Source organism: Kockiozyma suomiensis (genome assembly GCF_038497685.1).
Source record: "Kockiozyma suomiensis strain NRRL Y-17356 unplaced genomic scaffold V2V93scaffold_6, whole genome shotgun sequence".
NCBI classification, from domain to species: Eukaryota; Fungi; Ascomycota; class Lipomycetes; order Lipomycetales; family Lipomycetaceae; genus Kockiozyma; species Kockiozyma suomiensis.
The window spans coordinates 376,156-391,348 of NW_027117669.1; the positions used below are offsets into that span (position 1 = coordinate 376,156).

The window sequence follows — 15,193 nt, forward strand, 5'->3', positions numbered from 1 at the left end:
ACTAAGTGTATGATAAGGGTATTGTAGATATATAAACTGTATCTGGGATCTGCGGATAGAACGGAGCAGAGCACATGAAGAAAAAGTAGAAAAGGGATGGGATATTACGCACTGTTTATTGATATTATTATCAATAAAGCACCTCACTAATATTTTTACATCTTTTTTTTCTTTTGCTTCTCTTGTAAACTTTCGGCATGATCTATCTGCATTCTGTGAAAATCTGCATATTCTGGCCACTCTCTACTCTCTGCTTTGCACTGTTGTCCAAACTAAAGACACTGCCCAAGCCGGCACGACGCGTGCCGGTCAGGCGAGTGGCAGAAGACGGTGCCGATTGCCCGGAGCCTCACCCACGTCATTCATTCATGACCTCGTCCATATATACCCAGCACCCCCCCTCCCCAAGCGCTAAAAGACGTGTTTGCTCACTGTTCAAAGACAATGGATTCTTTTATGAAATTGCTCATGCTTTCTCAGTTGCGCGCGTCTGATCTGGCTGACTGCCGACCGTGTCGCTATCGGTACCTTTGAGTAAAAAATCATGACTCTGGCGACCGTGCCGATTAGCCGGCCAGGTTCGTTGGTATCAGCCACCCTTGTGGCACGTTATGGCATAACAATATGCTTGTTTCCTGCTATAGCCCCACGCTCTCATTTTCTGTGTATTCCCTGTCCTGCTCTTGCTATTTCTTTAATCATATATTTGTCTTGTTATACTTCATTTTTCGCATTATCTCCACTTTGCTATCCTCTAATTACTCTTAAGTTTACTCGTTACCACTGTAACTGTCTAGCATCACCACTACATCCGCCCCGCCGCACCTGCGTGTAGTACAGCCATTACAGTTTAGATGTGGCACAGCATGCCGGACATACAGTGAGCAGGACCGCTTCGTATCCTTCTACTCGCGTGCGGACCACAGCTTGGGTTTTAGTCTTTTGGCCTCCTGCATTTTAGCAGCGGTTAGTGGATTGTATAAAACTTCCATTTGCTCCTCTCCTCTCCTTTTGACTTTGATACCTCTGCATCTGCTAGACGTCGCTCTCCACACGCTCATACTCTATTATTTTCGCATAAATTATCATGGCCTCAAGCGAATCCTCTATGCAGGAAAAGTCTTCCATCTCAGACTCAAGACTGCAGGAAGAAATTTCACATACTCACCAGCCGTACCTGCATGCCGCCGACCGCAACATCACTGCCGAAGAGGCTGCAGAGTTCCCCGTCGGCGTCGTGCAGTCGACGGCCGATCTTACCGAGTACATCTCTCCTCAAGTCTCGGGATTCAAGCAGGAAGGCGAATACAAGCTTGTAGTCTTCACTCCAGATGATCCAGGTAACCCCAAGAACTGGTCAAAGGCTTACAAATGGTACTGCACCATGCTTGTCGCTACTCTCTGCTTCTCCGTCGCCTTCGGATCTGCTGTCGTCACTGGGGACATTGAAGGCGTAATGAAGCAATTCAATGTCTCTCAAGAAGTGGTTATTTTGACTGTTACTTTATTTGTTGTTGGATTTGGTACGTTTTTTTTTGTTCTTCAACCAGCTCTCTAGCAGTATTCTAACCATACCGTGCGCTGCTAGGTATCGGCCCAATGTTTTTCGCGCCTGCTTCTGAGCTATGGGGTAGACAGGCTGTTTATCTTTCTACTCTTGCGCTTGCTGTTGCTTTTATTATTCCCTGCGCTGTTGCGCAAAATATTGGTACTCTGCTCGTAGGCCGATTTATTGACGGAATTGCATTTTCTGCGCCCATGACCCTCGTTGGTGGCTCTCTTGCTGATCTTTGGCGCGCTGAGGAACGTGGTGTTGCAATGGCAACCTTTTCTGCAGCCCCTTTCCTTGGTCCGTGTATTGGACCCATTGTTGGTGGTTATATCGGTGACAATACCTCATGGCGCTGGATCTACTACACCATGCTCATCTTCAATGGTCTACTCTATGTCGTCATTGTCTTCACCATTCCAGAAACCTATGCCCCCACTATTCTCAAGCGCAGGGCAGCAAAGTTACGCAAAGAGACTGGCGATAACAGTTATGTTACTGATATTGAGCTCAATCCTCGTCCCCTTGGTGAGATGATCAGAGTGAATCTTACTCGTCCATTCATTTTCCTTTTCCGCGAACTCATTGTCTTCCTTTTGTCTATCTACATGTCGATTCTTTATGGACTTCTTTATATGTTCTTTTTTGCCTACCCCGTTGTCTTTGGTGAAGGTAAGGGATGGAAGAATGGCCCCGTTGGTCTCACATTCATTCCAATTGCTCTCGGTGTTATCATTGCCGCATTCCTTGCTCCTCTTGTCAATAGACACTATATCAAGGTCAGCGAAAGATATAATGGCAGGCCTCCAGCCGAGGTGCGACTTATTCCAATGATGATTAGCTGCTGGCTCATCCCTATTGGCCTCTTTATCTTCGCTTGGACAAGTTACCCAACAATTCACTGGACGGGTCCGGTTATCGGTTCGTTGCCTCTTGGAGTGGGTTTTAGCTTGCTTTACAACTCTGGAAACAATTATCTGGTCGACTCGTACGCCCACTACGCTGCCTCTGCACTAGCAGCAAAGACTTGTATTCGTTCTTTCTGGGGTGCTTCAGTTCCGCTCTTCACTATTCAGATGTACCACAGAATGGGAAATCAATGGGCAGGATCTTTCTTGGGCTTTCTTGGACTTGCATGCTGCGCCATTCCTTACGGTTTCTACTTTTTCGGTGCGCGCATTCGTTCGCATTCAAAGTATGCTTACTCTCCGGAAGATGAGGTTGCAGAGAATCACGCGCATCCTGCAGAGACTGAAGAGAAGGTTTGAATGTAAATAAATATGCTGTATGTTCTCTGGAATGACTTTTCTCTGGGCGCCTGTTCATGGTCTGCTAATTTATATTCAATGATTGGGTGTTTGAATGTATAGTTTACTTTTCGTCTATAAATTGATTTAGGAAGAGTCTGTGTAATGCTTGAATCACAGTGATTGTTATATTTCGCAAAATTTATCTTGTCCAGCTCTCATTATCGCCATAGATTTACTGTCGATTCTTAAGAAATAATTATTACCGTAAAAGGTAACTAGTATTTTATCACAGGGCTTGTAACAATTTGGCATAAATATGTGGCTATAATTTTTAATAAGGTTGGAAAGTCGTGGCACAGTGTCGCATTACAATGCAAAAAAATCCCTATGTAGACTTTGGCCGGCTTCAGTCGCGAGAACAAGAGCCACAGCGAGATACTCACATTATGAAATGATATAGACTTTTGCATAAATGAATTTGATTTAATGCTTTGATAGCATATGTATATTCTGACTTAAAATTGGTTGATTTGATGTTCACAAACGACACCGCCGCGCGAGATGTACTCGAATCAGTTTGGTCCGCGAACTTCCCGAATGCTCTTCTCGCACAAATTGTCTTTTAAATATCGCCTTGTATCTCTTCTTTCATTTCTGTATTGATTACTGATACCTATGCAAACAATGCGATTTCTGACGACTACTACTGCAATGTTCGTTTGGACACTTCAAGACATTTCGTCACGCTGTGTTCTTTATCTCTTCTGTGCAAGGATGGCGTTTGACAAATTTTTTCGCACGCAAAAGCAGCTGGTTCTACGATGGCAAGGTCTCTTTGTTGTTCCTGTTAACACGGCTACGATATACTGCACAGCAAGACTTGTTGGCTCTGTATATAAGCACCATGCGCTGCACTACCCTTCTCGTTCTCCTCTCGTAGTCTATTCTATCTCCCGTGGCCTGCATTGATTTTGCACCATTGCTGCACCAACTGCAACAGCTATTCATGAGTTTTCTTCTGGTGCCGACTACTCTATATAGTAGTCGTTTCACTACAATCCAATCGATCCTGTCGATGGCGAGAAAGTACACCAGCCGCGCCTTCATAATGCTTCAGTCGCCATCGACCGTCTTCCCCCCAGACTATCTTTCCCATAATTATAGTCAGTTTGACCGCAGATCTTGCGGAATAAATTTTTATCTCTCGAAATACGTTACGTTCATGCTTGACGACAAGAATTGATCGAAAGCTTGTAAGTGGTACATAACCATGTTCGTCATGTTGTTGTGCTTTGATGCTGTATTCGGGTCTGCTGTTGTCACTGACGACTTAGAAGCTGTGGCGGAGCATTTCAACGTTTATTTGGAAGAGGTAATTTTAGCTGTTACTCTTTTTGTTATAGGATTTGGGACAGCAAAAAAATTTATGAACTCTTTTGTCTGGTCGGTTAGTTATAAAATAGGGGTTGGTCTACTCTCTCTGCACCAGCCTTTGAATAACGGAAAGACAAAGTGTTTACATTTCTAGAACAGGGCAGTTTCAAATAAGGCAGCAGATCTTGTCACTGATCGAAGTTTTTTTCAAGAAATTCAAATTTCGATAAGGATGATAGCAGACCAGGTGACATAGTTCCTTTTTTTCCGGGCTATTAGTAAACGATAATTTCATTTGAAAGAAACAAAACAGCCGAAGACGAATACATGGCTTTTCATATAAATGATAAGTATGAAGCTTTCAATCAGAACATATATTTATGTATTTATGTATATATCATTACAATACAGGAAAAAAAATAAAGGGCAAGTTTCACAATGCCTAATATTATTTAGCTCTGTGTACGCCACTCTGATGGCTTCTCCATACCCATGACATTGTAATATTTGCTTGTGCACGAATATCCTTTCCAGCTGAAATTATCACGAGGATTACAAGAGCATTTAAGTCTTAATCGATCTTCTCTGTTAGTAGGACAATTGGTGAACGGAACATGCCAGTATCCAATATCGTCAAAGTAATGTACTTTTGACTTTGGAAGAAATAATCCTGCACCAATGGAGTGAACGGGAGCATCACCCCATCGTTCATAAAAGAAACCGCCTTCTTGGTCGAGGAAGTCAAAAAATTCGCTGTAAGCCTTTCCCCGCCAAAAGTCAAGATTTCCAATTTCAAAATTACTCCAGAAATGACATCTATTATACGAGTATCCTTCATCGTCCGAGAGCCATTCCATCAAGTTGTCCTTAACAGCGTGCTCAGGGTGAGCCTTCAAGAACTTCCGCACAGAGTCCCAAAGAGTGGTGATTGTGTCGCCGTATTCGTACAACGAAAGCGTGAAACCATAATCATACTGCTTCTCCTCCATAAACTTGAACACGTCATAATCAATGTCGCAATGAAGAGTAATATCGGGTTCGACGCGCCAATAGTACTTGTATTCCATCATCAGCGGATGCCTATAAAAAAATCCACTTTCAAATCTGCACATATGGCGATACGACACCGAATCACCGTAAATGATCTTTTTCTCGGCCATCTCCTGTCTAGTCTTGGCTGCTCTCTCCTTGTCTATCCACTCGGGGAATCCCCAATGTTCTTTAGGGATTTTGCCGTACTTGGTAGTGCCACTAACTAAAGCAGTCGTGATCTCTTTAAAATCGTCGTCAAACTCGGCATCGTTCAAGAAAACCCAATCGTAATGGTACTTATGGTTGAAACGATCCTCGACATTGCGAATAGACTTGACAAGATTCCAAATATCTTCGTTTCTAGCTAGAGTGACAAAAGTGGCATTGGCGTGCACATAAGTTGGACCAACGCCATCATTGAACGGCGGAGGCGCCGGAGATGTTGCTTCTTCGACAACAACAGCAGAAGCAGGCTCCTTAGATTCAGAGTTTGATTCTTTAGTCTTCACTTCAGCCTTGTCCTCTTTAAGTTCTTCTTGTGGTCGAGTAGCGGGCGCCTCCTTTGGCTGCTCGTCTTTCGTTTGCGCAGGCTTGCTGTCTGCCACTACTGATTCCCTAAATCTGCCATTGCTGTATCCGGTTACTTGCGAGATGGCATCAATATTTTTCGGGCTTGCCAACTTATAGACAAGGAATCCGAGAGCGAAGAGGATGATTGTCAATCGCAGGACGCGGAACGCGGGCGATCGCGGCATTTTTTCTGTGATTTAGAAGAGGTAATCAGGAGGCTGATTGAGCAGATGATTTTTCAAAATTACCGAAGCTATTTAGCGGTGTAGCCACGAGTATACTGCTGGTAGGGGAGAGGGATTGCGGATGATGGGTTGAAGCGCTGGAAGAGAGCACTGCGAGGGGCTGTTTGGTCACTAAAGCACTGGCGCCGCCTGCATCAATGTAGGCGCGTCCGTGTACGCGTCATGATCTTGCTGCTGTTTGAGCTTTCCAATAGTGTACTTTAATATTGGTTTGTTCACAATTCCCCGAGATATGGATATCTTTTTAGTGCAATTTTTAATTTTAGTACTCTGCTTACGGTTATTCCCAAGCAAGTCTACCACCGTGTCCATTAATTGTGAAAAATTTAAGTTATTGAAACTTCGTCGACAATTACCCTCTTGAGTGACTTAATTTTGTTAGCAAGAAGCGAAGCATCTGTCGGCTGGTATTTATATTTAAGCATGATGTCAGTAACCACCCACTATAGGCTCACGATATGCCTATGCCTGCCAACGCAATATCTACAGCTTCAAATTTCGCTGATATCAGCGCAATGTTTTGCTTAGACACACTTGGCATCAGCAGAACTTGCCGATGTGCCACTCGAAAGAGTGGTCTGCTGATCTGTAAACTCCATCTCCCATAAGACCTCTTCTTGAAACTGCTTTAAAGCTCTAAGCTCGTTCCGACCAAATAAAAATCCCATCATTCCATCGGTGACACCGGTGACACCGATCAATGTCGCAGCCAGCATCATAATGAAGCCACCCCAGCCTTTTTTGACCCAGAATATACCAATATGTAAGGCGACGAGAAGGCCTATAGAGACGAAAAAATGCAAAGTTCGATAGAATTTTTGAGCATTTGCAGTTGGCAGATATTCCTGGATAGTATTCATTATCTGCTCATAGTCCGCTAAAGGTAAGCCAATCGACTTTCTCGCCTCAGAGACCTGCTCCAGGCCCGTTCTGACTTTGTGTGCTGCTGTAGGTAGTACTCTAAGCGAAGCAATCACTCCAAAATGATCAGACGCTGATACATTTACTCCCGGAACGCGCTCGACAAACGCTACTTCTATGTCCTCCACCGTAGATAAATGCGGTTCATGAAAGATATAATCTAATCGCTGCGCTTTGGATAGTTCACACCAGTTGCGCCATGTATTTAACTGCGAATCACAAGTGACGCCTAATGTTTCGATCTGTTCTGCTGGCGACAGAGATTCGGCTGGTATTCCTTCACGAGAAGCGCCGTGTACTGTCGTCCAACTATCTTGAAGCCCCGCGCGTTTTGTCAACAGTGCATATGTCAGACTATCAGGCTTCGAGTTAAAATCGCCAACTGCAAGTGCTAAATGACCACGTTCAATGGCAGCCCGGATCTGTCGCGCTAGTTGCCATGCCTGCGCAGTTCTATGACAGACATACGATGCATCTCCTGGTCCATATGGTGCGTGCATATGTGTATTAAAAATCTCAATCGCAATTCCGCTCGCCGGGTGACGAATGATTGCAGAAGCAACACCTTTGCCCACGAACCAGTCACCTCGAAAGAAAGCCGAAGGGCGACCATTGATTGTGTATGGAGTCATACTGACGGATTCAATAGGAAATCTTGATAGCACGACCAGTCCAGGACCTGCTATTATCCCACTATAAAAAAGCTTGCTATATGGAAACTTGTGTCGGCATTTCTGCTTCATATATTGGAAATCGGACTCAACCCAGCATTCTTGTAGAGCAACAATGTCTACCTCTGCGGCTGCTATCGTATTAGCGATGTGATGCATTCGCTCCTCACGAAATTTGGAAATGAATTTCAATCCCCTATTCAAAAATCAGAAAATTCTCTCCGTTCAAATCCTTTCAATAAAACAAGGGCGTAAATACCAGCAGTTGAGCGTTAGTAGTTTGAATCTCATACCATCATGGCCCTGATCCGCGAACGGCGAGGACGAACTTGGGGCCAGTCCAATAGGCTGAAGAGGCATAGCTGACATATTTATAAAAATACTCTTAAGAGTCCTTTTGTGTCTCAAAACAGATATATTATGCGTACGCTGGCACTTCGAATCTTGTTTGGTGAGAATATGGACTGGGAGATATTGATGAGCTGATTCACAGGCCATGCGGCTGCGGCTTTGTAACTGGTTTGTCTCGAGCACGCCGCCAAATAATTATATATACCAAGATCAGACATCCAGTCATACTTTCATTAGCATCAGTAATGGCTAGTTTGACACAAATTCAACGATAGATATCCTGCGTTTGTTCAATATTTTCTTAAAAAAAAGAGGAGACTATGGACCTGGATAGTCGCGAAGACACGCCTGCAAGCAGCGGAGACACCACCGACAGTGAGCTTCCTTCTCACCCGGGAGAGGCGTATCGAAGTCATTTGCCTTTTCAGAAGGAAGAGAATGGACAGCAAAATGGAGTAGCAAAGACTCGTGTGGATTCGCCTCAATACGCTTTACATATGATTTTGGAAGGTCACAAAGCCGGGATAACCAATGTGAAATTTAGTGCGAACGGCAAATGGATTGCTACAGCGTGTAAGTGGACTCTATATCATCGATTTCGTATCATTAAACTGAATTCAAATTAAGCAGCGGACAAAACGATCAAGTTGTGGAAGGCAGACGATGGCGAATATGAAATGACAATAGATGGCCACAGTCGAGGAGTCAACGACATAGCGTGGTCGCACGATTCTCGAGTTCTCGCGTCAGCATCAGATGACAAAACAGTTCGCGTTTGGGATGTAGTATCGGTGAGTGAAGCTATCTGGTGAATTATCAGAATCGCCGCTGACCTGATCCAGGGGCGTATTCTTCGAATTTTGAGAGGTCACACGAGTTATGCCTACAGTGTCGATTTTAGCCCAAAAGGAAATCTGGTGGCATCAGGAAGTTTCGATGAATCCATAAAAATATGGGACGTCAAAAAGGGCGTGTGTCTGCGAACGTTACCTGCTCATTCAGATCCAGTGTCTGCCGTCCATTTCAGTCGCGATGGGACTATGATTGTATCTTGTAGTCATGATGGTCAAATGTGAGTTATTTTTCCGTACTTTTGTGCGATTTTACTTTACTGACAGCTACTATAAAAGTCGCTTATGGGATACGGCATCTGGTCAATGTCTTAAAACTTTGATTGAGGAAAATAACTCCCCTGTCTCAAACGTACGATTCTCCCCGAATGGCAAATATCTCCTTTCTGGATCACTTGATTCGTCCGTAAGATTGTGGGATTACTTAAAGGGAAAGCGCGTGAAAACATACCAAGGACACAAAAACGAGAAATATGCCAGTATTGCCACATTCTCAGCAACGAACGGAGTATGGGTGTAAGTTATCAATTTAGTGCCGCGCCCTGTATTGAATTTATCATTAATTTTATGTCACGATAGTGTAAGCGGATCAGAAGATGGGAAAACCTTCTTCTGGGATGTACAGACGAAAGAAGTGGCCCAGGTTCTTGAAGGGCATGAAGGTATTGTTTGATCTGGTTTGCGAATTTACGGCAACGTGGTATTAATCCATTCTACTTTAGGAGCTGTACTATGCGTCGACGCTCATCCAACACGGAATATGCTAGCTTCTGGTGGAATGGACAGGCTGGTGAGGATTTGGGTTAAGCGGTGATGCGGTAAAATTATGCAAGAGCATGAATATAGTAAGTGAATGTGTATTAAATGATAAGAAAATTGAAACGAATGAAATGATTTATGCCGACCAAAAGAATGGAAAGATTGCAAATGAAAACAGATGGCTGATCGAAGAAAATATGTGCTTACCAAACATTATCGTATCATAGGGTCATAAAGAGAAACATTTAACGAGAGAAGGCAATCTACCAAACATGATAAGATATAACGAACCCAAACAGTACTCCAAAAAGTAACTAAATTAAACCAAAAAAAAAAGCTGATTTCGTAGGCAGATCAAGGTCGAATCAAGTATTGTGTCCGTCTACTTCGCCTGCAGCAGTGTGTCCCAAGCTGCCCGTCTCATTGAATTTGCGTTTGCCAGCAGATTTTGAAAATAGCTCACCCTGTTCATGAAATGGAGATTTAAGAGGCATTGGAAAGTAAGAAGCACTAGCTGCAGCACTTATACTATTTGCCCGTGCAGTCAGGTATCGGATTGGTCCACTACCGGCATTTCTTAATGCCGGGCTCAAAATTAGATGATCGGAGCCAGCGTCATTACTTTCGGCAATTAGAAAGATGATACGCTTCTTGATGTCTGAGAGTGCCGGCTGCTTGTCTTTGTTGCCGGTGCGAACTTTAAGTCTCACTGCAGTCTTCGCAATGCGATGAAGTAGAGCCGGTGGAGGAGTAGATCCCGGAAACGGTGCGGTGCGGGGATCATTCACATGCATATCAATTGCGCGACGAATGACAGAGTCAGAGACTGAAGTCCAGATCTGGGTCGGGGACGAAGAAGGTGAGATCGCCGAATCTGGAGTATCAGGTTCAGAGGCCGAATCGCCATCTTTATCTGACGCTGAAGACAAGTCACTATCTGATAAAGTAGATGGCGATACTGCGGAGGATACTGCCGACGAGGGAGGAAGTTCGTTGATCGAAGGAGTGCATGGAATGTCTTTGAAATAATCGGGTTGCGTGCATATCGGCGTGACAGGCGGATAGGCCTTGCGAGCTCGCTTAGAAGATGGACCACCGGAAGAGGCAGAAATAGAAGTAGAGATAGCCAATGGCAGCGGCACAGCATTCGAAAGAGATGAAGAGCGCCGCGAGAGTGGGAGAGGCGGTCTAGTGAGAGACGGTGTGCGCAACGGAACTGGTGACTGCAGAGGAAATTGAGAGTCTGCCGTTGACACCGGGAAAGGAGGAGGCAGCACAATGTCTGGTGGACGAAGGCTTCGGGACTTCATTGATGGCAGGGTCGAGGTAGTTGGTAGTTAAGGAAAGAGCAAAGAGACTGATGATGATAGTGCGAGAAGCGAAGGGGACACGCGTAGCAGACGTTTACTGCGCAAAGCGAGCCGCACCCCTGGCGTCGCGCGTCTGCGTCGCGTCTGCTACGCAATTTTTTTGTTGCGTTCAGGTTCGGGGTTGTGATGATTTCTAAGTTTCTTTCAGATCTACGCAATTCAAGTCACGAATAAAGCATACTCGGTTTCTTGGTTAAGGAGAAGGTGGAGCCGAGCTGTGAGCATCTTAGTCGTCACTATTCTCACTACCCTGTATTGCTAGACAAGCACTTCTATTATTACTACTCGTGTGCTTCTATTATTACTACTTGATCACTGATATCGATCCCATATAGGAGCTTATATCTCAAAGGTACCAGAAGCAATGATCTAGGTACTAATTGTATTAGGTGCTCAAGTTGGAGTCAAATCGCTCATAAATTATCAAGGGTCTTGTGGCTCATCAAAGCTGGCGGCGCTCGTCGCAGCGTGCTATAAATGGAGCGTGCCTCCCGATCAGCCCTTTCATCTTATTTCCGTGCTCTCTCTTCTTTATATATCTACACTCTTTTAACTCTTATTTAATTTGCTTAGGGTGAATACAAGCCATAATCATGCCCGTAACTACCATTCGTCTTCCGCAGACGCCGGACATTGGCGGTACACCCTCGCCGCAGCCGACCCATCTGTCTGTGCCTGGATCAGCGAAACCGTTTCTTCATCCTGAACTAGGAAGGGTTGATGCTGCTATTATTGGCGGCCCGCACATTATCAAAGAATCTCCTTTTTATGTTGCAAAGCCATTCGCCGGCAAGGAAGCACAAATGGAAGAGGGTGAGTTTGTCTTAGATCTATGTTGTCTTTGATGATCCCGCTGGTGCAAGACAGCTAACTTCATCTGCCGCAAATAGTCATGGACGAACTTGATCATCGTGCTTTTATTCCTGATACTTTGATCGAGAACGAAACAAAGGTATGGTGCAATCTGTAGTGGTGCAATCTGTAGCGGGGCAAATGCGCGTCATCGACACATTTGATACCTTTTTGCTCTACGCAATGTTATCTTTACTTGTTTATTGCTCTAACAATTATATAGTGGTTCTATAACTCCCTTGGAATAGACGGTACGTATCTTTCACTCTTGCAAGGGCTTCTCAGGCAGCACCGTACATGGTATCTCAGCAGGAGCCGCTTTGCTATGCGGCTGATCGTGCGCGATGGGCTCAGCCGCTTGTCTACTCTAGCGGTCATCGCTCATCGTGGCGTCTGCGTGGCGTTGTCACTAATGATTGAAGGACAAGAAACTAACGTTTGCTTAAAATCTAGACCAATATTTTGCGACAGAGTCTGTCAATAATATTGCAAACCATATTCTTTCCATTTACGGCGCAAAGGTAGCGGCTTTTTCTCGCGAAGATCACAAGTTCGAGCTTCGCCTAGATCGTGAGGACGAGGACCGTGCGGTGTACATTGACACTAGCGTTCCAGGCATCACAAACCTAAAGGGCCCCCAGTATGAGCAGCGCATCGACACGAAGTATCTCAACGGATCAACACCAGCTCGCGCATACCGTCTGGAAACATTTCGCTCTGTTACTCGGCCGGTGGATAATGTGACGGACGAGGAGCCTCAGCAGTTCCGTTGCTATTTCGTGTACAAATGTGAATTTCCTGAAGGTGACGTAACTGAAGCTGAGACGGACATGCTAAAAATATCCGACAAGCGATTTTACGAGAAAGCTTCAGAGAATACAAAGAATATCTACAAGTCAGTCATTGAACTTGCTACTAGCAAGACTTCAGGCCCTGTGATTGACATGTACGAAATTGAAGGGTCTCGTGAGCGACGACTCATTATAGCTTACCGTCAGCGCTCAGCCAGTAACTTTTTCTCTGCTCTCTCGGATCTGTACCACTACTACGGACTTACGTCTACACGAAAGTACGTGGAGCAGTTTAAGAATGGTGTTTCGGTCATGTGTGTGTATTTGTCTCCATCTCCCAAGTCGTCGAAGTACCCACCGATCGAGCACTCAATCCATCAGGTTATAAAAGAAGTGTCGTTGTTATATTGCCTCCCTCAGAACCTTTATCAGTATTTATTCGCTCAGGGAGAGTTGAGTTTGCAGGAGTCAATTTATGCTCATTGCGTCACTATTTTTGTAACTCATTTCCTTAACCGTCTCGGATCAGAATACACATCTCTTCTGTCGATATTGGATTCTGGCAATTCAACTCACCAAGAGGTTATTGCAAAGATCAAGCGTCGATTGCGCCAGGAAACATTTACTAAAGACTACATAGTCGATATTATTATTTCCCAGCTGGAGCTTGTCCGTCAATTTTATCTGTCCTTTGCGAGCACTCATTACGTTGCTTCGGTTGGTGAAGACTCTTCCTTCTTACCGACTCTGTCCTACCAGCGCCTAAAGTCAAGTACTGTTTTGTCTGACGAGGAGCTCACGAAGCTTGTGAGTCGTAATGCCGCGAACGACCACCATGTGCTCGTCATGAGTGCATTTCATTTATTTAACAAGCACGTGCTTCGTACCAATTTTTATACGCCCACGAAAGTTGCTCTCTCGTTTAGACTAGATCCGTCCTTTTTGCCCAAGCTAGAGTATCCACAACCTTTGTTTGGAATGTTTTTGTGCGTTGGACAAGAGTTCCGCGGCTTTCATTTACGATTCAGAGATATTGCTCGAGGTGGAATCCGAATTGTGAAGAGTCGCAGCCAGGAAGCGTACAATTTGAATGCACGCAGCTTGTTTGATGAAAACTACAATCTGGCAAATACTCAGCAGCGCAAGAATAAGGATATTCCTGAAGGTGGATCGAAGGGTGTGATTTTACTTGACTATGAACATCAGGACAAAGCTACTGTTGCTTTCCAAAAGTATATTGATGCAGTACTTGATTTGCTACTTCCAGGAGATGTTCCTGGGGTAAAGAATAAGATTGTTGATTTATATAAGAAAGAGGAGATTATCTTTATGGGTCCGGATGAGAATACTGCTGGATTGGTTGATTGGGCGACCATGCATGCCCGAGAGCGAAAGGCGCCGTGGTGGAAATCGTTTTTTACAGGAAAATCTCCTGAGCTTGGAGGAATTCCTCACGATGAGTATGGTATGACCAGTCTATCTGTGCGCGAGTATGTGACTGGAATCTACCGCAAGCTTGGCATTGATGAATCTCAGGTACGAAAGTTGCAGACTGGAGGTCCAGATGGTGATCTAGGCTCAAATGAGATTTTGCTGTCGAACGAGAAGTATATTGCAGTCATTGATGGTTCAGGTGTGCTACATGACACGAATGGAATCCATCGTGAAGAGCTTTTGCGACTAGCAAAGGAGCGAAAGATGATTTCAGACTTTGACGTTAGCAAGCTTAGTGCCGAAGGCTATCGAGTTTTGGTTGATGAAAAAGACGTGACACTTCCTAGCGGCGAAGTAGTTGAGAACGGAACCACATTCCGTAATCTATTCCATCTGCGTTCTGGAGCCTTAGATGGCATACAGATGTTTGTACCCTGCGGAGGCAGACCCGAGGCGATTGACGCTAACAGCGTCTCTGCGCTGATTAGGGATGGCAAATCAACGATTCCGTATATAGTTGAGGGTGCTAATCTGTTTTTGACTCAAGAGGCAAAACTAAAGCTGGAGGCGGCGGGCACGATAATTTTCAAAGATGCGTCGGCTAATAAAGGTGGAGTCACTTCGTCGTCTTTAGAAGTTTTGGCGTCGCTGGCTTTTGATGACGCAGGATTCTATGAGAATATGTGTATATCTAACGGCAAAGTTCCGGCCTTTTATACGGCGTATGTTGCAGAGGTGCAGGAGATTATCAAGAAGAACGCATACCTTGAATTCGAAGCACTCTGGCGTGAACATGAAAAGACGGGTAAATCCCGCTCGGTATTATCAGATGAATTGTCAAATGCGATTACCGATCTGACAGAGGAGCTTCAAAACTCGAGCCTTTGGGAGGATGTTGAGTTTCGAGATGCAGTGTTGGCAGAGGCGTTGCCTGAGTTGCTACTGAAGAAGATCACGTTGGCGAAGATTCTGGAGCGGGTACCTGTTGCGTATCTAAAGGCAATTTTCGGATCGTTCCTTGCCGGAAGGTTCGTATATGAGAAGGGATCAAACCCGGGACAGTTTGCATTCTTTGAGTTTATGGTCAAAAAAAGGCAGGGTATAACTACATGAGAAAAGGAATAGAGTAGGTGGATTTGAATTTGTATTGGTTTTTTTTGTTTTCATTATCAT

At 44.7% G+C, this 15,193-nt stretch overlaps 7 protein-coding genes across 7 annotated transcripts; 4 read left to right on the plus strand and 3 right to left on the minus strand.

The window, feature by feature from the left end:
- The first annotated feature begins 791 nt into the window (after nt 1-791).
- V2V93DRAFT_221754 (major facilitator superfamily domain-containing protein) lies at nt 792-2,946 on the plus strand. Its single transcript, XM_066907045.1, has 2 exons — nt 792-1,523; nt 1,589-2,946. Exons 1-2 carry the CDS (start codon nt 1,088-1,090, stop codon nt 2,815-2,817), a joined length of 1,665 nt encoding a protein of 554 aa, XP_066766099.1. The 5' UTR covers nt 792-1,087; the 3' UTR covers nt 2,818-2,946.
- A 973-nt stretch (nt 2,947-3,919) lies between these two features.
- On the plus strand, nt 3,920-4,527 carry V2V93DRAFT_221757 (uncharacterized protein). The gene is made up of 2 exons (XM_066907046.1): nt 3,920-4,246; nt 4,328-4,527. The coding sequence occupies exons 1-2, from the start codon at nt 4,070-4,072 to the stop codon at nt 4,427-4,429; spliced, it is 279 nt and encodes a 92-aa protein (XP_066766100.1). The 5' UTR covers nt 3,920-4,069; the 3' UTR covers nt 4,430-4,527.
- Nucleotides 4,404-6,109, minus strand: V2V93DRAFT_368759 (nucleotide-diphospho-sugar transferase). Its single transcript, XM_066909856.1, has one exon. The coding sequence runs from the start codon at nt 5,958-5,960 to the stop codon at nt 4,626-4,628; it is 1,335 nt and encodes a 444-aa protein (XP_066766101.1). The 5' UTR covers nt 5,961-6,109; the 3' UTR covers nt 4,404-4,625.
- V2V93DRAFT_368761 (Endonuclease/exonuclease/phosphatase) lies at nt 6,110-8,139 on the minus strand. Its single transcript, XM_066909857.1, has 2 exons — nt 7,872-8,139; nt 6,110-7,808 (listed from the first exon to the last, which is right to left on the minus strand). Exons 1-2 carry the CDS (start codon nt 8,108-8,110, stop codon nt 6,545-6,547), a joined length of 1,503 nt encoding a protein of 500 aa, XP_066766102.1. The 5' UTR covers nt 8,111-8,139; the 3' UTR covers nt 6,110-6,544.
- Nucleotides 8,140-8,178: 39 nt separating this feature from the next.
- On the plus strand, nt 8,179-9,814 carry V2V93DRAFT_368763 (WD40-repeat-containing domain protein). The gene is made up of 6 exons (XM_066909858.1): nt 8,179-8,536; nt 8,591-8,754; nt 8,806-9,035; nt 9,094-9,330; nt 9,394-9,476; nt 9,537-9,814. Exons 1-6 carry the CDS (start codon nt 8,284-8,286, stop codon nt 9,626-9,628), a joined length of 1,059 nt encoding a protein of 352 aa, XP_066766103.1. The 5' UTR covers nt 8,179-8,283; the 3' UTR covers nt 9,629-9,814.
- V2V93DRAFT_368766 (uncharacterized protein) lies at nt 9,649-10,928 on the minus strand. Its single transcript, XM_066909859.1, has one exon. The coding sequence runs from the start codon at nt 10,881-10,883 to the stop codon at nt 9,939-9,941; it is 945 nt and encodes a 314-aa protein (XP_066766104.1). The 5' UTR covers nt 10,884-10,928; the 3' UTR covers nt 9,649-9,938.
- Nucleotides 10,929-11,536: 608 nt separating this feature from the next.
- Nucleotides 11,537-15,133, plus strand: V2V93DRAFT_323629 (Glutamate/Leucine/Phenylalanine/Valine dehydrogenase-domain-containing protein; the record flags this gene model as incomplete). The annotated part of the gene is made up of 4 exons (XM_066907444.1): nt 11,537-11,756; nt 11,834-11,895; nt 12,019-12,046; nt 12,249-15,133. The coding sequence occupies 4 exons, from the start codon at nt 11,537-11,539 to the stop codon at nt 15,131-15,133; spliced, it is 3,195 nt and encodes a 1,064-aa protein (XP_066766105.1).
- Nucleotides 15,134-15,193: the final 60 nt, after the last annotated feature.